Genomic DNA, 26,285 nt, shown 5'->3' with positions numbered 1-26,285 from the left:
AGCATGAGTGGCTGCTTGAGGTTAAGCCGGTTCTTCTTCTTCTTCTTCTTCTTCTTCTTCTAGGCTCTGGGTTTCTCTCCACCGACTAAAGCTAGCTCTATGGGTGTAGATGAAAATGAAAATGGGTTTTGTTTAATTGTGATTGATTTATGAGTTTCATTTACTGGGAGAGGGAGAGAGAGACTCAGAGAGGAAGAAGCAGACGAACTGACGAAGGATAATGAATGAGAGAGAGAGAGAGAGAGAGAGAGAGAGAAAATTAATTGATATGTGAATGGACGAGAGTACCCTTGTATATTTGCCAGCTGGCAAGTTTCGTAACGGAGGTAACGGCCATATATACCAATCTTCGGTCGGGCAGAGAACTTCAGGTACCGTATTGATATTTTTTTTTTGTCAGGTACCAAAAGTTATAAGGAGCCAAAGACGGGGTACCGTACGGACCATTTTCCCTTACATACGGGGCACATTTACCATATGTTGTTTTCGGGAGAAAAAACAGATAAGCTGTCCTTATATCAAATCCAAAAGGTCTCTTAAATATCAAGAAATGACAATGTACAGAACTCGGTCCAGAAAGTGGCAACAGCAAAACTGCAAAACTGTATTTTCTGGGTAGTCGTATGACGACAATGTCTTTCTAACAAACCTAGGAGTCTAGGACATCTGACGAAGTCCGGATTGTTTAATCGTTAAATCAATGTGAAATATGATGGAACTTGTGGGTGAGTTGAACTACAAGGGACAGTTAATAACACTGCAGCATATTGAGTTGAGCGATAAAAAAATCATGCAGACCACATAGTATATACATACACCCATAAAGGTAATTATAGCGCATTTCTCTGTATATACTTCTTATTACCGTATCCTTACATCAGAACAGGACAATTTTGCTATGGCGACCCTTGAAGACCTTCAAGCTTAAAATCTAATGATTTGGAACTTGAAGACCATATATATGGAATCAAAAGTGATTTATAGGCTGAAAACCTATTTAAATCAGTGAGATACCCAATATTTTCTGCCCTCTTATTGATCAAAAATGAAAAACCCCTCTGAATGGATAGACATACCACATGGAACAAGTGTCATGACCAAATACCCCGTTTATTGAAATTGAAAGCAATCTTGGACGGTTCATGCAATACATTATACACTTGATGGCATTTGGACACTTTATTTTGTACATGCACAAATAGACATGTTGATTCTGATGTCAAGTACTCCATTTTACATTGACATTTCCTAGTTGCTCCACAATAAGAGAATTGGGATGCCGGATTTAAAAGGTACCACCCTCCCATTTCTAAAATCCTAATAATACAAGCAGGCATTAAATATAATATTAACATCCACCAATGATAATTTTACCCTGCCTTTCGAGATCATAAAGCATGAGAAGTGCTGCAGAGTCCAGTGAACTCTTCTTATCTGACCTAGGATCTCCTGTGCATTCGATGTTGCCCAAATTGGGTATGTACAACGTTATTGTTGATATGAAACTATTCAGAGAAAAAAAGTTGAAAGAGATGGTTAGTCGCATAATCATCATATTCAATTTGAGAATCTAAGGGAGGAAAGATACTTTTGATGCCAAAATAAAAGAGACGAAGAAAAAGCAACATTATTGAAGTAGATAGGCTGATGCATATGGTTAACCTGGAATCCTTTTCTGTTGGTTTGAAGGTAGGCATTTGCCATTGTAGTTGTTTGCACAGCTCGTAAAGAGAGACTCGAGGTCCTCCTTTCTTCATGTTGATTGCTTTGATAACTGCGTACAAGAATCCCACAGCATGATTAGAAAAAATAAGCTTGATTGTGACTCTGATAAGTGGGGGACCCAAATATAGATGGTGCAAACCTGGGATGTCATTTTTCGAACCACTTATTTTTCTGTCAGTGGCTGGCAAAGAAAGTCCAGTTGCATCCATAGGCAGATGCATCTCAGTTTTCTTTTGCTTTATTGGAGATGAATCATCAACTTGGTCAGCACCCAGTTTTCTCTTCCTGGCAGACCCAGAGTGTGTAATACCTCTTTTCTGTAGCATGGATGTTTCAGCATCAGCAATCTTTTGTTTTGAAACTTACGAGAAAAAAAAAACTATAAAATCCTACAAAAGAGATCCATATTCTCGATCTTTTTTCTAAAAGATATATTGTTTTCCTTTTCTTTGACCGTCTGTAGAATTCCACAAATTCTTTTGCGGTCAACTTGTTTCAGTGTAGGTACACAGTACTGAGGATTCTGGTGGACTGTCCCAAGCTACACTATTGATCTATGAAAACATAAGTTATTCCTAAATTTTCTCTAAAATCAAAGAATTTTGAAAACAAACATAGCTGCTAACCAGATAATGAGATACTATTATAATTGCAGAATGTCCAAACCAATCTGAGATAGTCGTCGAGGTCTCAAAGAAATATTAAAGAGCAGGAAGCAGACATTGGAGAACTAACAAACCTCAAGCTCCTTCAATAAATGATGAGCTGCTTCTCCTTTTGCTATTTTCTTACTCCGATCAATCCCCTCTCCAATCAACAGGACATCTTTCAGCTGTACACTAAGCTCCGCGTGAACTGTTTCACCCTTCTTTACAGTTTGTTCTTTATAAAAGTACCCAAGTGAGCCACATAATTCAATCAGTTCACGCAAGGGAGGCAGCTCAAGTTTATCAGGGGTCACAATTGGAGATAACAGTGGTTTGTATACTCTCCACACTTCATCAAGGTTGAGCTCCGTATCAATTAGTATTGCCCCTGCAATACTTTCCACCATGTCTCCAAGAGCCTATAGAGACGTCATTCATAAATACAAAAATCATAATAAAAACAATGGATTCCCAGTGGTATTCAGAGAGACATACCTTAGGACCTTTTGGCCCTTGAAGTTTGTCACCACTATCATGTTCAGAAAGCAACTTTACATATTCTGTTATTTGACTTTGAAGTAACCCAGAGCAATGTTGTAGATGCTGTTGAAGGTTGTGTCTCACAGCAGCTTGAGCAAAGTTTTCATTGTTAACTGAAGCGGCACGCAAGTCAGTTAACTCACCTGGATCAATATCTTTGTGGTTCTGATAGAGATACCATGTGATAAGCAGGTCCAACACACAATCACCGAGAAACTCTAGTCTCTGTTGAAGATTCAAAAAAATTAAGAAAAGGAAATATAAGGAACTGTTTACTTATATATGAACACAACAATCTTTACAAGTTCACGATAAATTCTCCTCCCTACTGTTCTAGAACCATCATCTTCTTTTTTCAAAGAAATAAATAGTGAGCAAGAAAAAGTGAATCACTACCTCATAAGAATAGCCAAGTTTTGATTCTTGCTCAGATGCATGTGTTATAGCTTCCTGTAAGAGACCCTTGGTAGAAAATACATAACGAAGCTTTGGCTCTAGGATTCCAATCTCATCCACTTTTGGGTTGCAGGAATGAAGTGATGCGGTAGTAATTGCTTCAGAAACCAAGGATGGCTCAAGTTCTACATCAATTTGGAGCCACTTCATAAAATGGACTGCAGCAGATAATCCACCAGCTACATAGTAAGCTCCTATAAGGGCTTCAACGCAATCAGAGATTGTTTTGGAACCCATCCATCTATGGCCCTTGTCACAGCACTTTCCAACCACAACTTCACGGTCTCTAGTTTGAAACTTGCTATCTACTGGAACTTCTAAGGTATCCACTCCACACTCACAAGGAACAGGTCGTATAGAGACCTGTCCTGGACCAACCCAACGGCGTGGATCAAAAGCACCATCACGTATATATCCCTATCAAATAATAAACCAAACTCATTATCACATGACGTCAAAATCAGTGACCAATTAAATCGATGCAAGTCATAGTATCATATATATGGACAAATACCTGTAAGTTTCGATCTATTCCCAATTTATGCAGGTTAGCGTTGCAAATTACAGACTGGCGCAGAGAAGATAATTGTCCATCATGTTTTTCGGGATATTTTAGGAAGAGGTGGCAGCCTACTGTGTACTTTAGCACTGAATCACCAAGCAATTCCAAACGCTCCATGGAAAAATCTTCACTGCATCTGAGTGATGTAAGTGCTTCTAGAATCTAAACATAAGAGATTAGTTGGATCAGTCATATTGCTAAAAGATGAAAGCGACAAATCACAAGTACTGTAACCAAGATGCATGGCACATACCAATGAGCTTGATATCTGTAAGCTGCAATGACTGTCAATCTCTTCTCTGAGTTGGCTGGCTAACATCAAGGATTCCAATCGATGAATCAATGATGGTAATAGATAAAATGACTTCAAAACGTCTCTTCGCAATCCAGTACAGACTAGAAGCTCAGGAGGCATATGGGCATACATACGTTCCTTTCCATTAACAAGGCCAGATTCTGATGTCTTACCACTACCACCTGCCCAGTTGAGAGAATATCAGAAACCAAAATTACAAAGTGAGCTTGTAGTCCTAAATCACTCAATTTCACTGACCAAAATTCAAAGAGAAATGCATTTATAACTCCAATTAATTTAAGAGACATGATGATAGCATTCTTGATTTTTTTCACAGGAAACTTTTAACTCAATCATATTGCCGGTATCATAATTGAATTGAGGATTATAATTGATGTCTTTCTATGGTACAATCAATGTTATGCGAATCCTTTGTGTCTACCAACCATAGAGAAAGGGGCATACAACAAGAGGGTCATGCATAAAAGATCATGAAGATGGGAATGACCAATCTACAGATTGTGTCTAAAAGCTGTTGCATGTAAATCAACAAACCTTCGCCATTGAAGTTCACAAGAAGGTTGTGTGGATTATGATTTTGCTTCAGCCGCAACAGAGGCTGACCTGGATACATGAGCAGAACCCCATATCTGAACAGAACTAGCACAATTGTGAAAACTGTAAGATGACATCTACGGAACATCAAAAATATATGAAATCACATACTTTTTGTGGAAGTACTCAGCATAGGTATTGTACTGTGATGTGTCAAAAGGACTCTCAGCAGATGTGTCACTCAAAATCTCAAAAACAGAATATATTTTTCCGGTGTGGATGGCCACTACCACCATATCTTTGAGATTTTTTTCATTAACAGAAGAATCAGCAAAGTGGAATATCTGTGAACTATTGCATCCAGTCCCAGATGCATCACTTCTGCTTTGCAATGAATTCCTTGCATCACCCTTACAATGCTGAGCACCCAACAATGCATTTTGCTTCAAGAACTCTACCACAGAAACACAAGAACTGATCCCTCCCCAATTTATTGTCCAAGATTCATTATTTGAATCATCCAATGTTTCAAGCGGAAGAACCAAATACATGTATGATTGCCTCCACAGCTTTCTTGTTTCTTTCTTAAGTAAAAACTCTCTCTGCTTTTCAGCTGGGTTGGCTCGATGAAACAATTTCCCAAACAATCCATTGAAGAAAAATTCCTGAAAGAGCTTTGCTTTTGCCATCTGATAAGAAAAATATAGTTACATTAAGTACTTCCCCAAAATAAATAAGCAGTACTTGACTTACAAAAGCTTATGATTTACCTGTTCTCCATCCAAACGAACTTGCCCACAGGAAGAAACAGAAGCTTTAACTTTCTTTGAAACCAAGTAAAGCGTCAGTTCAATATTCCCCACATCCTTAGCAAGGTCTGACTCAATCAGAAGAATAAATCCAGAATATAGCTCGTTAACAATATCACAGGAGAAGTCAAATTTATAGGCGTAAAAAACGGCACCATCAAGTTTTTCTGCCCAAGTTCCTGACAGAGCGCGAATGCCAGTTGTCCCATGTAGTTCCTTCCTTTTAGTTGTTCCTTAAAGGGAAAATACAATTATCTAATTAACAGGACAGGAGAAAAAACAGTGGTAGAAGAAAATGCCAGAGCACATACAAGATGGGTTCCTAAACAAAAATCAACATGAAGTAAAACAAAGAGATTGGTCTAAAATGTGCATATAGACGTGATAACCGGAGACAGTTAGCCACCGTCTTTATGTTATTCAGCACTTGAATATAAAAGACAAACTAAGACATTAAGCAAGCAACAAATTGTGCCAACTAAACTACTACATCATCCTTTAAAATCTCTTGCAAAGGATATTGCACCACTGCTCCATCACCTTAAAATGTGTACGAAGATCAATAAACAGAAAAAAAGAAATAAAAAAGAGCTACTGTGTCCAGAAGAAACAATTAATTAACATTGATTTCACTAATATGATGTCACAAAATACATACCTGCACCAGAAGCTGGCCCTTTGCTTTCTACATTTATATCTTTCTCCAAAGGCTTATCAGTGGACGGGAGAAGATGATCATTCAAGGCACCCAATTGATGCAGCTTCTTACAAGCTTCTAAGCATACAACCTGCTTTGATAAAGCGGAGTTTTTGCATGCAGGACCGACCAAGGTTTGGAAAGCCGCATTTGGAGGCAATGTAATCTTACATTCATAAGAATCTCCGAGATATGAAAATTGAAATGCTGGTCTTGGAACAAAGTACCTGTACCCGGTGATCAAATAGCGGTACAATAAGTAAAGAAATAAAAAATTGAGCTGTGAATTGGTGAATAATTACTGATGAGGAACACACATACTTGTCTCTGGGAAGCGTGTCACAATACTTATGTATAGTACGGACACTGGAATCTGCTGTAACTGATGCTCCAGTGGCATTCACAACATATTCACTTATTTGATCAAGTGTACATGGTTTCAAAACGCTTTCTTCAGGATCTCTATTTAGAGCTGTATTTGTCATCAAACCTTCGCTCTTGATGATCTCATATAGTTGATCCCTCTGTTGCTTGTTTCCCCTGTATGAAGGGATAGTTAAGATCACTTGAGGACACAAAATAAGGATGCCAACAGAGGAAAGCTTAAACTTATTGGAGATTTACTATGTGCACCTATTGATATTTTGATGAAGTGAAACGATAAAGCAATGATCTTACCTTTCTAGCATTATAATGAATTGAGAGTTATCTTGACGAGACCGTCCTCTGGACTGGACATAACTACGCACTGTCTTTGGCAAGTCAAAACGTATCACACAGGAGCAGTTTGGAACATGAATTCCCTCCTCAACTACATCGGTAGAAAATAATAAATTGACCTATATAGCAAGAGTACCAGTTCAGTATTAGGTTCTGATATGTCTAAACTTCTCATAATAAATTGAACTACTCATAAGTCAATCTTTTTTCCTACAACATAAATCATCATTTACCTCCCCAGAGCTGAATAACTTCAATGTCTCCTTTTGTACTTTTGGTGTCAGAGCATCAACTGATGTAGTACTCCCAGTCAAATAGGAAATTTTGAAATGAGATAAGGAGGTAACTTTTCTCATAAATCTTTCAATCACTTTAGCAGTGACAATTCTATCCACAAAGATGAGGCACAGTAGTTCCCTAGATACTCTGCAATTAGAAATCATGGTCAACAATCAATTTTGCAATCAGACGAATAAGATTTTGGAGTCATTTCCTCACCCAAATGAATGGAAAAGCTGAACAAGTTCATTTAACTTTGGAGATATGTAGCCCAAATCTACTGCCTTCAAATAGTCAAACCCAACATCCAAAAAATTTTCACAACCTGAAAAGTGAAAAGAACAAGGGAATACTGAGACATATATAAAGTCTTTAAAGGAGAACATGAAGTTGTTAGCACCATAAAGGCATAATGGTTCATGAAAGAACGTCAGGAACGTAGTGTTATTTTTCATCTATCTTAAGAATCTGAACCTGAAACACTATCAGAAAGAGCATCATGTTTTGGTCCTCGTTAATTAAACTGACAAGAAAAACAATGCATCAATTATGATTATGTCATATGAAATTAAGCAAAAGCCTGGGGGTGATTAAGAGAAATTTCAAGTTTTAGTAAATTATAACATATCACTGACTTGCATATAAGATCGTATTAGTACTGTTAGAGAGAAAGCCAAAGAATGGCATACCATTTGAAAGAGATTGCTTGATTATACCAAAAACTTCCTCAAGAAAATATCTGCACTGCAAAGAACTTTCTCTATAAAATTCACACTCTTCGCTAGTAGGAGCATTCTCTAGACAGACCTTCACAGCCTGCAAAAGAACTCAGGTTATAACCACAACCAGAATGAAGGACCATAGAAGTAAAAAAATTAAATTGGAAGCAACATGAAATCGAAATTACAATCTTTGGAATAAAGTGGCAGAAACAAGTTCAATGGCAACACATATCATTTCTTTGACTTTCCTCAAGAGACTATCTTTCATTAAATTAATACTTAAGATCATACCTCATAAGCACATATGAGACCAAGGTCGTCCAGGCAATACAGGATCTTTTCATAGTCATTAGACAATCGTTTCCGCAGGGCCTTAACTTTGTCATCCAAATCTTTGAAATTGCTTTGAATTGATTCTTGCAGCTTTAAAAACGAAGCATCATTCTGTCCATGTATTTAAACATCTGTTAGTATCCACACTCTAAATGAAAAGCTTGTAATAAGTATCAACCAGGAGTACCTTCGACCAAGAGGCCTTGATCTTTTCTTTCAAATCCAAACTCGAAAACCATGTTGGGTTATAAAATCTACGAGTTTCTTTTGCAGTAGGGGCATATACTTCCATCTCTGTTTTATCCTCTATAGTATAAATCTGAGCAAATTATAAGACAGTAAATCATCACATATGATCCATCAATAGCAACCCAAATTGACAACTCAAGAAAAGAAAAAAAACCAAAGGCGGATACCTGGGAATCCAAAATGCTTTCAAGTTCAGATATTTGATCTTCACAGTCCATTGTGGATGAGACACCTGATCCATAAATTTTAGCAGTATGTTTGGTATCAATAACGGACATGTAAAGAGCAATCCTCTATATAAACGAAAAACATAGTAATACATTGAAACAAGAGTGAAGAGAAACAATAGATAATAGCAATTTATTACCCTTTCGAATTACAGGAGAAGCCGTCATTCCAAAAACTTTTGGCTTGATACTAGACCTGTGATAAAACTCCTGTACCCAAAGAGAAAATATTGTCAAGTTGGTCGACTACAAATGATATATACCATGCATATCTCTTAACAAATCACAACAAAGAAAATGGAGGAATACAGCAACGGAATCAACCTTCATTATCTTTTTATAAGGGTGGTTTCCGGTAGTCCGATGGCACTCATCCATAATCATCAAGCATACTGCTTCTATGGTCAAGAATGCCTTTCTTAAGGCATCCAAAAGAATCTGGGGTGTCATAACCAGTACCTACAGGATAAAATAACAGGTTCATCAACCGCAAAAACTTGATACTTCTGTTTTCTTATAAGGAATCTAGCAGAAGTATGTTATGTGCCTTAAGAATAGTACTTGTTAATACTTTAATAGCTCTTTTCAAATGTGGTTCTCACTATGCTAAAAACAGAAAGGGAAATACAGATAAAAACTCAATAATCATGCAGAAAAACTAGAAACAAAAGGATTAACAAAATGAACTGTGATAAATTATACTACATGACTTCTGAACAAATTAAGTAATTTCTCATAACTAACTAACACAAGGAACTAAGCAAAGTGAGCACGGATCAGCTTCTTACTTCGTCAGCAATAAAAAAGATGCCATCTTTCAAATTTCAACGGATTAAGAACATTGCAGAAAGTGCAAAGATAAGGAGCACTGACATATAAGCATGAACATCAACCTCATTAATCTAAATTACTGGTCAAGAGTTTCAAAAGAAGTAAACTTACATCATGGGTTTTAAATTCCTTTTCCCAATGCTCCTTATCCCACGCATCAACCCCCTTGGCTCCGTAATACTCCTCTACTTTAAAAGTAGTGTGTTCTTTAATAACCTCAAATTGCTGGAAATACCAAAAGCCATTCAGTTCAACAATCTATGAAACAACCAATGATCCATATTACCAAAAGGGGAACAGAAAAGAGTACCTGATGAACAAGATGAACAGTTGGGGCCAAGAATACGATCAATTTGTTGTCACCAGATGACTTGATAGCTTGACCAATTTCATCAATGAGCATCACAGCTATCATTGTCTTGCCAGTTCCTGTCTCCATCACAGCTATTGTGTTCCTCTTTCTAGCAACCTCATACACTTGTGTCTGATACCTATTAACCAAAACCACACACCCAAAAAAATTCCCACTGTCAAAATCTTAACTTTACAGGCACCCACAATGCCTTAGACAGAGATAGTAACCAAAAAAAAAACCTTCTGGGATTGAGGCGCTTTGAAACTCCTTGATCGGCGGCGGCACCATGATCATTAGTGGTTTCAGTGAAGCTGTGTTTCAGGGGAATCTGGCCTTCTTCCTCTGGCAAATGCATGTTGCAGGGATTATGAAAACAAAGAAGGGCAAAGATTCCACAGAAGAAGCCCTAAGAAATCTTAAAGGTTTTTTTTTTTTTGGTCTGGTTGTGGGTTCTTCTTTTCACCAAAGTGGGAACTGTGACTGCAGACTTTGGGACTGTGAACTGTTCCTTTCTTTTTTCTTTTTTTTTCTTAATGGGGTTTTGTGGCAGGTGAAGGTGACGAACCGGGTTAGGGAAGTGGACAAACGACTGGGTTCGGAATTTAAAGAATCGGCAGCTCCTTCTATTTCTTGTTTTTTTACTGCCACAAGAAGAAGAAGAAGAAGAAGAAGAAACGGTACAGTACCACTCTGAAAGTAAATATCCCTTTTACTAGAAGAAGAATAAAAACAAGGTCAATGAACTCGCACGACCACACCGGTAAACTCTCAACCTCGGATTTACTTTTGACCAAGCTAAACTCGAATCACTTTTTTTTTTTTTTTTTTAGGGGAAAGGTGTCAATAGAACCACACACGCAATCTCATACAATGTATCCCAGCTTTGCCAGACTAATCACTGCACCGCAGACGCACGAACCCTCGTGTTAACAAACAAAGGTCTCTCAAATCTGCTGGCCACGGGATGGAGCTGGGAATCGAACGCTAGACCTGGGGGTTCTAGACTAGGTCGCTCGACCAACACACCACACCACGGTGTTCTAAACTCAAATCACTTAGAGCAAGTTCACCCGTAGTCAAGAAATGTCAAGGTCGAAAAGTCAAGGCGTCGACCAGTCAAGTAATTGTTCACTGCCACTAGACATGGGTGTTCATTTTTCACTGTTCATCGATTCTTAATTGTTCATTTTCACTCTTCAGTAAGTGTTTTAACTGTTCATTTTCACTGTTATTGAATTTTTATTTTAAAATTAAAATATATTTGATGTAAATAGATGATAATAATGGAGATTTATGGATAATTAATGTCATAATTATGCAATTTACTATTTTTCTAATGTTTTCTGTGGACAAATTATGAGCCACCTACAGTTACCGACAATTTATCTTGAAATAAGTGAAGCCAGCTGTGAGCCCCGGAAAAATTTATCGAGATAAGGTGAGATCGTTTGGAACAATTTGACGATCTCGGTAATTATTAGGGTCTTCGGAAATAAGTATTGGGATTTTTCACAAGGTGGAATCTCCAAAGCTTGTTTGGAGTCTATAATAAAGTACGCGACGTTACGAGTCTGTGAGAATTTTCGGGGAATTTTTCCAACACCGGAACTATTTATTTTGAATTTCATAAGTTTAGGAATTATGGAAATTCATTTTAAATAAAAAGAAATGCTCTGGCATGATCTGGATCGTTAAAAAGTCCACCGCTTGATCAGCACCGTTCGTCTGAAATGAAACTCAGGCTATAAATAGCCCTTAGATCGAATCACCGTCCCAGATCATTCCAGAGACGATCAGAGCTCTCGACCCGTTTCTGCTCCTCGACGACCCGAAGCCACGACCGGGACAACACTCCTCCGTCCGACCACCTCTCTGCGGCGAACCACCTGCAACAGCTTCGTCTCTCCGTCGCCTACGTCCCTGCGTTCTCGGATTGTACATGCATCGACGGTGAACAAAGAATCGACGACGAGAAGCTACGGGTTTTCCGACGAAGTTCCTGCAATCTCCGGCGATCTCCGGAGCTGCATGAGGTACGAAAGTTGATTCTCTCGACGTGCTCTACGTCTTGCTAGTTTAGTTTTTGAATTCAATCGATTGTTGACTGATTGGGTTTCTAGGTTAGCTTCATCAGCGCGTCTGTTTCTCTTCTCTCTTCGCAGACGTCACCCACGTTTGGGTGTGGGCCGAGCTGGCACAGGCCTTGGCTGGGTCAAGGAAAATGTCATCCTCTTGCCTTTTTTCTTGATTTCAGTCAAGAAAGTTCATCCTTTGCCCGGTCAAGCTTGTGTTGGTGGAAGAGAGATTTTGGGGTTGGCCGATCACCACTTCACCAAATCCATGCTTTGCCCGGTCAAAGAGGAACCGGTGGACTTGCTCTTAAACATGTATACTATAATAGAAGAACATGAAGATCTCATGAGTTACCAAATTATCCAAAAAAGAATACCACTACGAAGCTAGATTAAATAAACTGATTAAAAATGGTATGCTCAAAGTTTAACCTTTTTTTTTTTTTGCTTTGGCCTAAAAAATTTGTCGGCCGATAACAATTATATGAAAAAATTGTTTGACAAGTGAGTGTTATATGTACTGTTTTTTTTCATTGAAAGAAATTTCATGCAAATAAATTGTAATTACAAACTGACTACAATCAAGACACATATCGAGATTAAAACCAACTATAAACTTAAGTAAACTAAAACTAAACATCTTCACTTTTTTTTTCTTAGGGTAGAGAAAACACTGACATGTCAAATGGATACAACGACGAGAACAAATTTGGACAACTGATTGAGCCAAATTGATATAGTTATTTTACAATTAAAACCATATGAAATAGTTGAAAGTGCATTTAAAATATATGTTGAACAATATGAGAGGAAAATTTCATAATAGAAACTCATGATAATGATTTTTTCCACCATACTTTTCATTTTTTTCATTTAATTGATTCGAGGAACTCAAATTGCATTATATCAACCACGTGGTGTGGTGTGTTGGTCGAACGGCCTAGTCTGGAACCCCCAGGTCTAGCGTTCGAATCCCAGCTGCATCCCGTGGCCAGCAGATTTGAGGGACCCTTTGGGTTCTTGCGTCTACGGTGAAGTGGATTAGTTTGGCTTTTCCTGGCTTTCGCCGCAATGTTGGTGCAGGTGTCCTGGCGCTGAGATACCACTGCATGGGTGTGTGAGTTACTAACAGCTAACTACCCGATTAAAAAAAAAATTTGCATTATATCAATCGAGAATTTTCATTTTTTTCATTTATATCAGTCTTGAACACCGTTGTATAATTTTCAACCAAAAAACTAAGACATTAAACATCATTCGAGAATATAAAAATTGAATTAATAAACACTAATTGAAATTATCAAATCTAAAGAGATATCCAATAAAAATAAAATCGATTGATCTAACTTAATACATTCCAATAAAAATAAAATTCAATCAACAAACACTCAATTTGAAAAATCGACTAACATGAATTATTAAAACAAGTAAAACTAACTTGAGAATAGAAAAGCAAATTAATAGTTGAATCTTTTTTTTGACCTAGTGCTCTGCTAGGGTTTACTTTCTAGGGTTCTAGAAAGTAAGTTTCCGGTCTACCATCGACATGGATATACTTAGTTGGAATTGTAGAGGGATCTGCAATGACACAACAAGGAGGGCTTTGAAGGATTTAATCGTTCAAAATCGTCCTCAAATCGTCTTTCTCTTTGAGACAAAAATCAATAGCCTCTCTGGCTTCCGTGATCTACATCGTGCGCTGCGCTAGGATTTCCACACTCAAAGGAGTTGTTGAGTGTTGGACAATCAGGAGGGCTAGGGATGTTCTGGAATGATGAAGTTAATGTGCAGGTTCGAACTTTTTCTGCACACCATATTGATCTGGAGATAGGTGGTGGTCTAGGAGATCCGAGGTGGAGGCTAACTGGGTTTTACGGGTATCCTACAAAGGCGGAGAGGAGATAAGTCTTGGCAATTACTCCGAGAACTCCGTGATCTGGATTCCTTGCCTTGGGTTGTTATTGGGGATTTCAATGAAATTCTTAATAATAGCGAGAAGTTGGATGGAACTCCAAGAGCAGAGAGACAAATGTGTGGGTTTTGTGAAGCCCTAGGATATGGGGATCTTCTTGATCTAGGGTTTCAAGGAGTGATGTCTACGTGGTGGAATTCTGAGACAAGACTCAGATTGGATCATGTGGTCTGCACCCCTTGTTGGTACGATATCTTTGGCTGTGCTCGAGTTAGACATTTGTCGCCGAGTGATTCAGATCACGTCCCAATACTACTGCAGGCTAGTGCAGTTCAGTTGCCACAGAAACCACGTAGGCATTGCTTCAAATTAGAAGCGTTTTGTCTTCAGCATGGTGAGTGTGATGGGGTAGTGAAGAGTGCTTGGGCTACTGACGTTGCCGGCAGCCTTATGTATTCTGTTGTTAAGAAAATTGAGCACACTCGCCTGCGACTCAATGTCTGGCAGAGGCAGACTTTTAAGGCCCATTAGCAAGAGATGATAGGCATAAGGGAACGTCTGGAGGAGTTGTTAGGGGTACCGTTTTCGATGGGTGCTCAAAATGAGAAGAAAGATTTGATGGGTCGTCTACAGTCACATTTGTCACAAGAAGAGTTGTTCTGGAGACAAAGATCAAAGATCTCTTGGTTAAAGGAGGGGGATAGGAATACTAGCTATTTCCACCGAAAAGTTGCAAATCGAAGGATGAAGAATTCAATTCAGGGTTTGTATGATGAACAAGGTCAATGGTTTGATGACGATGATGGAATGGGAAAGGTTGTCACTGACTACTTCACAAAAATGTTTACTGCGTCAAACATTGATATGGACGCTGTAGCAACTACTCTTGCAGCAATACAGCCTTGTGTCACGCATGGTATGAATGAGCAACTTTGTGCGTCGTATTCTCAAAAGGAAATGAAGGCTGCATTATTCCAGATGTATCCTACTAAATCTCCAGGACCAGATGGCATGCCTCCCATTTTTTCCCAACACTATTGGGAAACTATTGGAGCAGATGTTACAGAGGCAGTTCAGGATTTTCTGCATTCTGGTCAACTACTTCCTTAAATCAATTTTACTCATATTTGCTTGATTGCCAAAGTAAATAATCCGGAACACATGTTGGACTTGAGGCCAATTGCTCTCTGTAACGTGATTTACAAAATTTGTTCAAAGGTAATTGCTAACAGGTTGAAGCAAGTTCTACCTTCTCTGATCTCCCCTTATCATAGTGCTTTTGTACCTGGGAGGTTGATCACTGATAACATCCTGGTAGCTAATGAAATTGCCCACTTTGTTCATAATAAGAGAGAGGGAAGGGAAGGTTTTTTGGCATTAAAGCTCAATCTAAGTAAAGCATATGATCAAATGGAATGGACTTTCCTAAGAAAGGTTCTGGACCGGTTTGGTTTTAATCATGGTTGGATTGAGATGGTGATGTAGTGCATTAGTTCAGTGATATACTATTTTTTGGTGCGTGGAAAACCCAAAGGTTTAATTATTCCAAGTAGACGATTGAGACAAGGGGATCCAGTATCCCCCTATCTATTTCTGCTTGGTGCTGAAGGTTTTTCTACTTTATTAAGACATAAACAGGAGATGGGTTACTTCAAGGTATTGAGGTATGTCATGATGTTCCTGCCGTAAATCACCTTTAAACGACAGATGAGTTATAATTTACCTAATTTTAAGTGAATTTCAAACAACAATCAAATGTCTTTGAAAATGCATTCAGACAACAGATTGTTAAACAAGCCTTTATTTTGGTAACTTCAGATAACATATAAATGTGTTCTTATTACATGTCAGACAACAGCAGTTTTATTAAAACTGTAGTTTGTAGTTCATTTGAACAACATTAATCTGTCGTTGTATGTGATTATTAACGACAGAAAGTCCCAAATCCTTCAGTGTTGGGTTGTTCAGACGACAGAGCCTTGTGAAACTTCTGTTGTCTGAGTGAGAAGAGACGACCGAGGATATCTGTCGTTTGATGCCTTAAGAGACGGCAGCTGGATAGACAACATATAATTTACATATCAGACGACAGATCTCATCTGTCGTCTGAAGGCTTTATTGGCATAGTGAAGCAAATCCCCAAATGTGTCATTATAAGCATATTGCTTAACCAAATCCTTAATGGATTCATATTGCCAAAGGCAAGTCCATGAATGAATGAAAGAGCTTAAAGCTCGCGTACGAAATCAAAAAGTATAAAGTTCATATATACTAATTCAATTATGGTCAAAGTGACTTATTGTCTCAATGAGTATTATGACAAGACTAAGAAATCGAATTTGTAGCATGCTCACAATGTTGCAACATATTCTAACTTTCGCGAAGTTATGAATTTGTCTAGAGCTCATATTGAGCCTATATGAAATTATCAATTACACAAATTGATATTTATGGCTAAGTACGCCATACTTAAATTTCAATGTTCGGACAAAGGTAAATGTGTCAATTATTGTACCTTTATATTGTTATTCTTTAACTAATATCTTTATCTATAAATTGAGCATATGAAATTGGTTCTACCCATATCATGTCAGGTAAGATTCATTAAGAATATTATAGTTTTGGGTTATTATCACAAATGGTACCTGAACTATACTTCAATCTTATCGATGGTACTTGAACTTCAATTTTGATCACAACCAGTACCCGAACTTTTCGATTTCATTTTAAATAGTACCTAGAGTCACCTCTGATCAATATTCCGACTAAAAACGGCATGGGAGGAGATCATAGTGATGATTTTTGATGATTTCGAGGGTTGCGATCATATATAGTGATGATTTTTTAGTAATAGACTTGCCTTGAACATTTTTTTTTGTTTTTTGTTTTTTTAGATTTGGCTTTTTTGGCCGGAATAGTGATCGAAGGTGGCGTTAGGTACCATTTAAAATGAAATCGAAAATTTCAGGTACTGGTTGTGATCAAAATTGAAGTTCAGGTACCATCGATAAAATAGAGGATAAGTTCATGTACCATTTGTGATAATAACCCTATAGTTTTATCGGCATTGCCCTAACCTTTGTAGGAATTGCAATTCATGATGAGTCCCTTTTATGCAAAGCACACATGGTCTCACCCATGTGATCGACACACCATATCCAATATACATGTTGCATGTACTTTGTTACATACATGATTGAAGCTTGCAACAATCAGGGGGAGCATTCAAAATTATGCTATCTAGGACATATGCTCGTTGTACTCTTTTTCTCCTTCGATCAGGGTTATTTTTGTCCCACTGAGTTTTTGTTACCTGACAAGGTTTTTGACGAAACAACATTAAGCGCGTCCAACACCATATCATTTAGTGGTGGACATCCAAGGGGGAGTGTTGTAAATATTATATATATGTGGTTGTCCACTGTAAATACTCATTAGTTATGTCCTTATGATGTAAACACTACTCCTATATAAAATGGTATAATAAGAATGAAACACACACTTCTACCTCCTTGCTTGTGTATTCTATCTCTCTCTTATTCTCTAGTTTATACATACATACATACATACACTTTCAGTAAAGTGCGCGCACTTTCAGTAAAGTGCGCGCACTTTCAGTAAAGTGCGGACGGCACTGCTGCAGCAGCTTTCAGGCGGCGATGGGGTAGCGGGGCTTGCCGGACGGAGGCCAGGGGTCGGACGGACCGGTCTGCAGTTGGGTGGAGTCGCCGGCGATTAGGTTGTAGTGTTGCCCAGAACGTTGCGGTTGCAGGTGAGGTTGCTGCCCAGAACCTGCAACCTCGATCTCCTCCGACCTCGATTGCTACCCAGAAGCGGTCTGAATACCTCTAGCCTCCGTTCGGCAAGCCCCGCCGCCGCCTGAAAGCTGTTGTAGCAGCGCCGTCCACACTTTAGCGAAAGTGTCGACGTCCTCTTCAGAACGCTCTGCTATAAATATATATATATATATATATATATATATATATATCAGCCTGAGGCCGCCAAGCTCGACCCCAACGACGACGGTAGCGGTCTCGAAGAAGATGGTTAGTTTACCTCACTGTAATTTGTTTTGAAGAAGAAGACGGTTGGATGAAGCTACTGCCTAACGTCCTCGACAGGCCTCTCAGCAAAGAAAAACAAGAGGTCTTCTCTCTCTCTCTCTCTCTCACTCTCTCTCTAGCTCATTCACTTTTGTTTCGTTATGCATCAAATTACTAATCCCTGAACTTAATGGGTGTGATATTGATGGATCTCTGTGTGTTGGGTACTCAATTTAAGGGGAAAGATCGAAACTTTGTACTCAATTAACCTTAATTTGAGTGATGAGGACCTGGTTTTTTTTGCTTTTATTGAATTTTTGGGTGATTGAGATTTTGGATGTTTGCTGATTTTGGGATTTGACGGTTGTTTCAGGTCAGTTTGAGTGCATTTGCGTTCTTGTTTTCAGAGCTTGTGCAATACAGCCAAACACAGGTTGACAACATTGCCTAGCTAGAACCAAGGTGATTCACATTCTTGGTATTTCGATTCATTTGTTTTGTGCTCATGTACATTCAGAATTAGTTAGTTTAGGGGTTCTATTAGATTGAAGAATGAAGTGCTAGTTCACTTTGCTCATGTACATTGCCTAGCTAGAATCTGGTGCTTCTGATTCTTCAAGTGATGACAAGGATGAGAGAGTGAAGAGAAGTCATTTGAAGTACCACAGGCACCATAGGAGGGCAGATTCTGATCTTTCTGATTCTAGTGATGATGATCAGAGAAGAATCAGAAGAAGTCATGCAAAGCACCCTAAACACCACCGGCAGTTGAAATCTGTTTCTTCTGATTCTTCTAGTTATGAGGATGGTGAGATTAGAAGGAAAAGTCGTGCAAAGCACCATAAATGTCATAGGCGACCAAATAGTGTTGATTCAAGGTCATCGGAGTCAGATTCGTATATGCGTGACAAAAGAAGCAGATCTTTAGGGAAGTCATCAGATGACAACCATGATGAGGCAGGTAAACATTTGAAGGACAAGAAAAACATTTGAAGGACAAGAAAAATGGCCACCACCATCATCATAGACATGGTCACAATCATTACTCAGGAGAGGAGAAAGATCACCATCATCGGGATTCAGTTAAGCCCCATGGAAAGCACATCAAAGACCACAGTAGAAATGGAACTGATGACATTAATGATGGTAATGTGTAGTATGATCTTATAGGACGCAGAGTTCATTCCCTGGTTTGGTCTTGTTTACATTGATTCTTAACTGTTGGGAGGGATGTTCTCTTTCCTGCATTTGTACCTTAAACTTCTATTGAATTAAGAGGCTTGGCCTTTTTTAACATTCCCAATTATGAATTGATATCTGAAAATTCTCCTTTGTGAAATTGTTTTGTGATCAGTTTAGAGAAAAGAAAAAGTACAAAAAGAAAGGAGGTTCTCAGCATTGCTGGTTTGACGATTAAAGCCGAGCTTGTTAGCTGAACAAGTTTAACTAAATTTTTTACTGTTTTGCAATATGTTCCATTTATATTAGTGCTCAAATATTGTGGGAGTGGCTTGTATGAGTTAGCAAGGTTGAAGTTCCAATCCATGAGGAAAACCAAGATTTTTTGTTTTTATCAATAAAACTAAGATATTTGGATGCTCAAACCACTGAACATCTAGGTATCTTTGAACCAATCCCTGTTCTCCAAGACTGAACGTGATTCAAACGTATTAGGACAGTCAAATTCTAATCGATTATCAAGAAATTCTTTTTCCATTTCAAGTTGCACATTATTAGAAGATGCTCTAAACTTCAAAGCAAGTAGTATGTGATCTATTATTGTTATATATTTTCAGGGTATCATGAAATTGGTTCTCAGGAGTTTAGACTTTCATTCAACACACAAACGGAAAATGTCAAATGAAATTAAAAGTGTAAGCTTACTTGAAAATAGTTGCTATAGCATAGACATTTTGACACAAAAATGGATCATATTTCATACTAATGCCGACGACCAAACAGCAGTTTTAAATAAAAACAACAAAATCCTCAGAAGTCGGAATGCCAAAATTGTATTTATTTTTCTGATTCCGAGCTAGGATATTTTATCCTCAGCAGTGGGGAACAAATTAATAGTAACTATTACTCAACAATGGTACAACAATGCAGACTTTCTACGTATTAGTTAGAAATTCTTCAGTATTTTTTCACTTGCAACTCCATCTGCTAAAAGAATTGAGGTATAACTTCCTGCAAACAAAAGACATGACAAATGTCAAATTTGCACAGAAATTTGATTGTGGTAGAAATCAATCTGAACATGCTCAAGTTAATAACCAGAATCAGATCCACAAAAGCCAAGATATGTGCAATGCATTAGCTTTTAATATTGTTTACGATAACAAACAAGACACCTCACTCATTGGGCAAGTCTATACCAAAATATTTTTCAATCTACATTTCTGTACATGTATCAGATAGTTTTATGTTCCAGTAAATTGTGGAATCCATTTAAGTAATCAAAAGTGAGCAATTATTAGACCTTTGCTGGTAAGCGCAGGCCTGGTCTATACCAAAATATTTTTCAATCTACATTTCTGTACATGTATCAGATAGTTTTATGTTCCAGTAAATTGTGGAATCCATTTAAGTAATCAAAAGTGAGCTATTATTAGACCTTTGCTGGTAAGCGCAGGCCTGGTGCATATCAGAAATGTCACTGACCCATAAGACAGACATGATAACACAAGTTACTATGCAAATGTCAAGAAAGTTCAATACATTCTAAAGATGTGTAAACCATGTGAAATAGAAAGACATTATGGGAACGTTAGGAGGCATGAAAACATATGGTAGCTATTCTTCCCTGATATCAGACCAAAGGGATGTAGTGATTGGTAACCCCTCTGGAAAACTAGGACCACTGTTCCAAAGTTTTGATTTCAAGATCAGAGATTCTTCAACTCATCCATCCTTCTTAATAAATGAGATATATTTGCTCAAATACCCAAAGCTGCCAGGTTAATCGTTTTTTTTATTTTTTATTTTTGTGATCAAAGTTTATCTTATTCACATGAAGCAACAAATCATGTAAAAATCATAAATAGCAACTCAACATCCATCTATTGCACCAAACCTTGCCCTCCCAAAATGTGGCTTGATAAGTTTTGCTTCCTAACATACATGGTCTAAGAGTCCAACATTGTCAAACTACATGTTTGCTACTCCACTATTACAACAAGAGAGCCAAACACCAATCCTCCCTAGAGTCAAGACTAAAATAAGTAGTTCCTCTATGACTGTATGTACCTAACTCTGATACAACTCAGTAGACATGACAACAGTAGCATCTTGTCTTGCACAGAACACAACTCCTAATAGATTCATGTCCACCTTAAAAGTAGTATAAGATTTACAGGACATATCTTTATGTCCATGTTTAAGTTTTCATATGATAAAAGACACTCAAAACCGAATTTGTAAATTTACAGCCAAGCATAACCCCTAAATCTTTTCGCCCCATGAAGCAACACACCAAGATGTTCACACAGATTTTACCAAACATGGACAGGCACAAGACATAACAATGATAAGAACAACAATAACACCAGCAGCAGCAACAAAACTAGGAAAAAGTAAAACATATAAGAGCAAAGTGAAGCAGTAAAAACGAATTTTGTTCAACGTAGAATTTTGTTTACAAAATAACCCAATGTAACATTCATTTAGATAGGAGCAATTTATAGATAGATTACATCTTATAGCACCCAAAAAATGGACGTCTGCCTTTTATTTCTTAGTTACTGCCAAAATGAAGTAAAGGGATATCCATTGAAATATGTTTCAATTCAAGAACTAGAAGCCATACCTTATCTCTATTTCAATTCATATAATTCTTTCACATGAGCACTTCATTCTTCAATCTAATAGAACCCCTAAACTAACCAATTCTGAATGTACATGAGCACAAAACAAACGAATCGAAATACCAAGAACGTGAATCACCTTGGTTCTAGCTAGGCAATGTTGTCAACCTGTGTTTGGCTGTATTGCACAAGCTCTGAAAAAAAGAACGCAAATGCACTCAAACTGACCTGAAACAACCGTCAAATCCCAAAATCAGCAAACATCCAAAATCTCAATCACCCAAAAATTCAATAAAAGCAAAAAAAACCAGGTCCTCATCACTCAAATTAAGGTTAATTGAGTACAAAGTTTCGATCTTTCCCCTTAAATCGAGTACCCAACACACAGAGATCCATCAAAATCACACCCATTAAGTTCAAGGATTAGTAATTTGATGCATAACGAAACAAAAGTGAATGAGCTAGAGAGAGAGAGAAGACCTCTTGTTTTCCTTTGCTGAGAGGCCTGTCGAGGACGTTAGGCAGTAGCTTCATCTAACCGTCTTCTTCTTCAAAACAAATTACAGTGAGGTAAACTAACCATCTTCTTCGAGATCGCTACCATCGTCGTTGGGGTCGAGCTCGGCGGCCTCAGGCTGATCAAATACTCACTACAAATACAAAACCCACCTGATTTCTAGAGAAGTTCATGCTCGATTTACAAGTTCTCTGAGCGAGAGAGAGAGAGAGAGAGAGAGAGAGAGAGAGGGACCAAGAGAAGAAATTGGGAGGCTTGAGAACGGACCCGAGTTCAGGAATTGGGGTTAGATAAGGGTTAAATCACTGTTTACGATCTCAGCCGTCCAAGCTCATTAAACCTGATCCAAGGGCTGGGAGCCTATCCCTCAAATTGGCCAAAAATAGGTATCCCTCATTGGAAGGGGGCTGTATATATACATATATTTCAGACAATTCTTATTGGGGGGTATGGGGATGAGGATCAAAATATCATCCCCGCCCCGTACCCAATTTCAAAATTTGAATACTAGGAATCCCCATCCCCGTTACCCGATTTCCCCCGAATTTCTCCCCGTTAGGGTCGAATACCCGATGGGTACCCTACTCGATGAGGATTTTTGCCATCCCTACCTCTCACTATGGTAATATAGAGCTCGCTCTTTTTCGTCTTATTAAACATCAGCAAGCACACTCTGTATCAGGGACATACCCTTCTTCGCTGATCCATCTCATCAAGTCCTCCAACTTGTCGTATATCAAATCGGCTTCAGGATGGGATTTATCATCTACCAGAAACAAATGGACCTTGTTCTTCACATCTATCCAACTGAAACCTGGTTCTTTCTTTACATTCTTCTGTTTCATCATTCGTCGAGCATCTTTCACAGCATCCCACTGGTTGGCAGCAGCATTCATATTGGATATGAGAACATAAGCCAATGAGTCAGTTGGCTCAATAGCCAAGAGCTGTTCTGCTACTCGTTTTCCTGTTTCTGTGTCCCCTTGAACCCTGCAAGCACCAAGCAGGGCTCTGTACATTGAAGCAGAAGCTTCAAATGGCATTGATGCTATCAGCTTTTCTGCCTCTTGAACACGCCCTGCGCGGCTAAGGGCATTGACTAGACAAGAGTAGTGCTCGATCTCAGGTTCAATGCCGTAATCTCTTTGCATTGAAGAAAAATGCTCGTAAGCTTCAGAAACTAAACCAGAGTGGCTGCAAGCAGAAAGAACTCCAATGAAAGTAACTCTATCAGGCAAAATGTTATTAGATTTCATGACTCTGAAAAGATTTAGTGCTTCTTCAGCGTCTCCATGTTGAGCAAAGCCCACCAACATGGCATTCCACAGGACAATGCTCCCGACATCCATCCTTCTAAATAAACGATATGCATCTTCTATATTACCGCACTTGGCATACATGTCAACAAGTGATGTCGCAACATAAGGGTCTGAGGAATATTCCAACTTTATTGCATCTGCATGTATCTGTTTCCCTTGTTCCAATGCTGTCAGACAAGAGGCGGCTTTGACGAGGGTAGCTAAGGTGTATTCATCGGGATGAACTCCTGACTGCCTCATCTGATGGTATATAGACACTGAGCGCCCTTCATCTCCATTTTCTAGACATCCTGAGATTAGAGTTGTCCACGCAACATCATCAGGTGCAGGAATGTCATTGAAAACTGTGTGCGCACTTCCCATGTCTCCACATTTTATGTACATATCTAGAATACTGCTGTTAACATATAAGTCCTTTGAATACCCTGTTTTTATGACATGAGCATGAATTTGCTTCCCCGGTACCAACGCTACCAGGCAACTAGTGGCCTTAGCAACAGTTGCCAAAGTAATCTCGTCTCCCCTCTTTCCACCTTCATGAATCATCCTCATAAGTTGTAGTGCTTTGTGACCGTCATTACTCTTTATGTACCCAAACATCAATGCATTCCAAGATGGCAGATCGAAATTAACTTTGTTTTCTAAAAGGGGCTCCACTTCCTCCATCTTTCCACTTCTGGAATAAACATCAATAAGAGCTGTTGAAACAAATCTGTCAGCAGCAATACCAGTTTTTATTGCATGAACATGAACCTGTTTACTGAGATGCAGCCCTTCTTGAAGAGAGGAGCAAGCCCTTAAAATACTTGCAATTGTAAATTGATCAGGTCTTAGACCATCCCGTAATAAACCAATAAATAGGTTTACTGATTCCTCTCCTGAACCGCTTTGCACATAACATGATATCATCGAGTTCCATGAAACTAGGTCCACTTCTTTCATGTGATTGAATACTTCTCTCGCAAAGTGAACACAGCGAGCCTTTGAATACATGTTGATAAGGCTATTTGCTACCAAAAGAACAGAATCAAAATCTGATTTCAAAGCAGCACCATGAATCTGTTTCCCCACCTCCAAATTATTTGTGTCCACAATCGCAGATAGAATGATAACTAATGTCACCTTGTCATATCCAACTTTCGATATAATCATATTTCTAAAGCAATCTATTGCAGCCCAATTTTCACCAGCTCGGATATACTTAGACAACTTCTTGTTCCACAGAAATATGTCGGAATTAGTAGTAGGATCACATAAACTCGTTGGATGGGCATCATCATCCACATTAGTTATAATAAACTCCCCCAGCTTTGCTGCATATGCTTGAACCTCCTCCATGTACCTCTTGCCTTCAACATAATCAACTTTGTGAATCCCACTAAGAACACAACGCACACTAACATGGTCAGGACCTAATCCACTTTGATGAAACTTGGAGAAAAGAGCAAGTGCTTCTTCCTGAAGACCCATTTCCACATATGCCTTCAGCATTGTGTTCCACAACACAACATCCCGTTCCAGCATCCCATCAAACAAAGCCCGAGCCTCCTTAACTCTTCTGAGTTTACAATACACATTCACCAGGGTACCCGAAACAAACACATCCCACTCCAACCCAATTTTCAGAGCGTAACCCTGAACAGCCTCCGAAATCCAAACACGCCCTGACAGCAAACACAGCTTCAAAACGGAAGCCAAAGTGTGCCGACTGGTGAACACAACAGACTCACGAAGCCGCCGGAAAAGGCCGAGTCCCTCTTGAACATTCTCAACCACAGGGCCCCCAGCTTGTGCATAGGCTGCTAGAATGGCATTCCAGGTGACCAGGTCTCGGTCAGGACTTTTATCGAACAGATGGCGTGCATATGTGAGCGACCTGCATTTCGAATACATGGTGATGAGATTGTTGATTAGAAAATGATCTTGGCATTCCCCTGAGGTTAACATAAGGGCGTGGGCGCGCTTTCCGAGGGGCAAGTCTGTATTGGCAATGGCGGTGCGGAGGATAGAGAACCATGGAGAAGAGGGTTGCGAGTGAGAGATGGGGTTGGAGACAGAGGAGAAATTGAAGAGAGGGAGAGGGTTTTCGGGTTTTTGGTGAAGAAGAAAATTAATTTGGGTCGGAGATTGGTCTGCAGCTGCATTATTTCTTGGGTGCATTGTCCGGTTTCCCTCCAAAATTCAAGACATAATGGAGTGCTTTTTGAAATTGGGGAGAACTGGGGACCGTAGAAGTCAAAAGATTAAATTGAAAGCAACATGAAATGCAAATTACAATCGTTGGAATAAGTTCAATGGCAACACAGGTCATTTCTTTGACTTTCCGGCAACAGACTATCTTACATTAATCACTCCATTATGTCTTGAATTTTGGAGGGAAACCAGACAATGCACCCAAGAAATAATGCAGCTGCAGACCAATCTCCGACCCAAATCAATTTTCTTCTCCACCAAAAACCCACATTAAATTGATACTTTATCCTTAACAGTATAAATCTGTTTAAGCAAATTATAAGACAGTAAATCATCACATATGATCCATCAATAGTAACTCACATTGACAACTGAAGGAAAAAATAAAAATAAAAAATAGGTGGGTTACCTGGGACTCCAA

General features: G+C 38.7%; 2 protein-coding genes and 1 long non-coding RNA gene across 4 annotated transcripts; 1 reads left to right on the top strand and 2 right to left on the bottom strand.

The window, feature by feature from the left end:
• Positions 1–1,091: 1,091 nt before the first annotated feature.
• LOC112169331 (endoribonuclease Dicer homolog 3a) lies at positions 1,092–10,635 on the bottom strand. 2 transcript variants are annotated; one of them, XM_040508827.1, is made up of 25 exons: positions 10,242–10,635; positions 9,958–10,138; positions 9,759–9,872; positions 9,141–9,254; positions 8,957–9,026; positions 8,757–8,821; positions 8,528–8,659; positions 8,299–8,451; positions 7,975–8,101; positions 7,505–7,610; positions 7,240–7,432; positions 6,965–7,125; positions 6,608–6,826; positions 6,248–6,513; positions 5,551–5,822; positions 4,952–5,469; positions 4,781–4,875; positions 4,184–4,407; positions 3,883–4,092; positions 3,309–3,785; positions 2,868–3,137; positions 2,465–2,791; positions 1,865–2,042; positions 1,663–1,774; positions 1,092–1,505 (listed from the first exon to the last, which is right to left on the bottom strand). In XM_040508827.1, exons 1-25 carry the CDS (start codon positions 10,355–10,357, stop codon positions 1,349–1,351), a joined length of 4,857 nt encoding a protein of 1,618 aa, XP_040364761.1. In that variant the 5' UTR covers positions 10,358–10,635; the 3' UTR covers positions 1,092–1,348. The 2 variants fall into 2 exon arrangements, with proteins under 2 accessions (XP_040364761.1, XP_024162113.1); XM_024306345.2 differs by having other exon boundaries at positions 9,141–9,275; positions 10,242–10,634.
• A 7,353-nt stretch (positions 10,636–17,988) lies between these two features.
• Positions 17,989–19,427, top strand: LOC112169333. Its single transcript, XR_002924624.2, has 2 exons — positions 17,989–18,132; positions 18,403–19,427. It is a non-coding gene; the product is annotated as an uncharacterized LOC112169333 (long non-coding RNA).
• Positions 19,428–19,940: 513 nt separating this feature from the next.
• LOC112169332 (pentatricopeptide repeat-containing protein At4g33170) lies at positions 19,941–26,162 on the bottom strand. The gene is made up of 3 exons (XM_024306348.2): positions 22,316–26,162; positions 21,975–22,063; positions 19,941–20,219 (listed from the first exon to the last, which is right to left on the bottom strand). Exon 1 carries the CDS (start codon positions 25,829–25,831, stop codon positions 23,012–23,014), a length of 2,820 nt encoding a protein of 939 aa, XP_024162116.1. The 5' UTR covers positions 25,832–26,162; the 3' UTR covers positions 19,941–20,219; positions 21,975–22,063; positions 22,316–23,011.
• Positions 26,163–26,285: the final 123 nt, after the last annotated feature.

Source organism: Rosa chinensis, chromosome 6 (assembly GCF_002994745.2).
Source record: "Rosa chinensis cultivar Old Blush chromosome 6, RchiOBHm-V2, whole genome shotgun sequence".
Classification (NCBI taxonomy): Eukaryota; Viridiplantae; Streptophyta; class Magnoliopsida; order Rosales; family Rosaceae; genus Rosa; species Rosa chinensis.
Note: the sequence above shows the minus strand (reverse complement) of the source record. Positions and strands in the feature narration are given on the sequence as shown.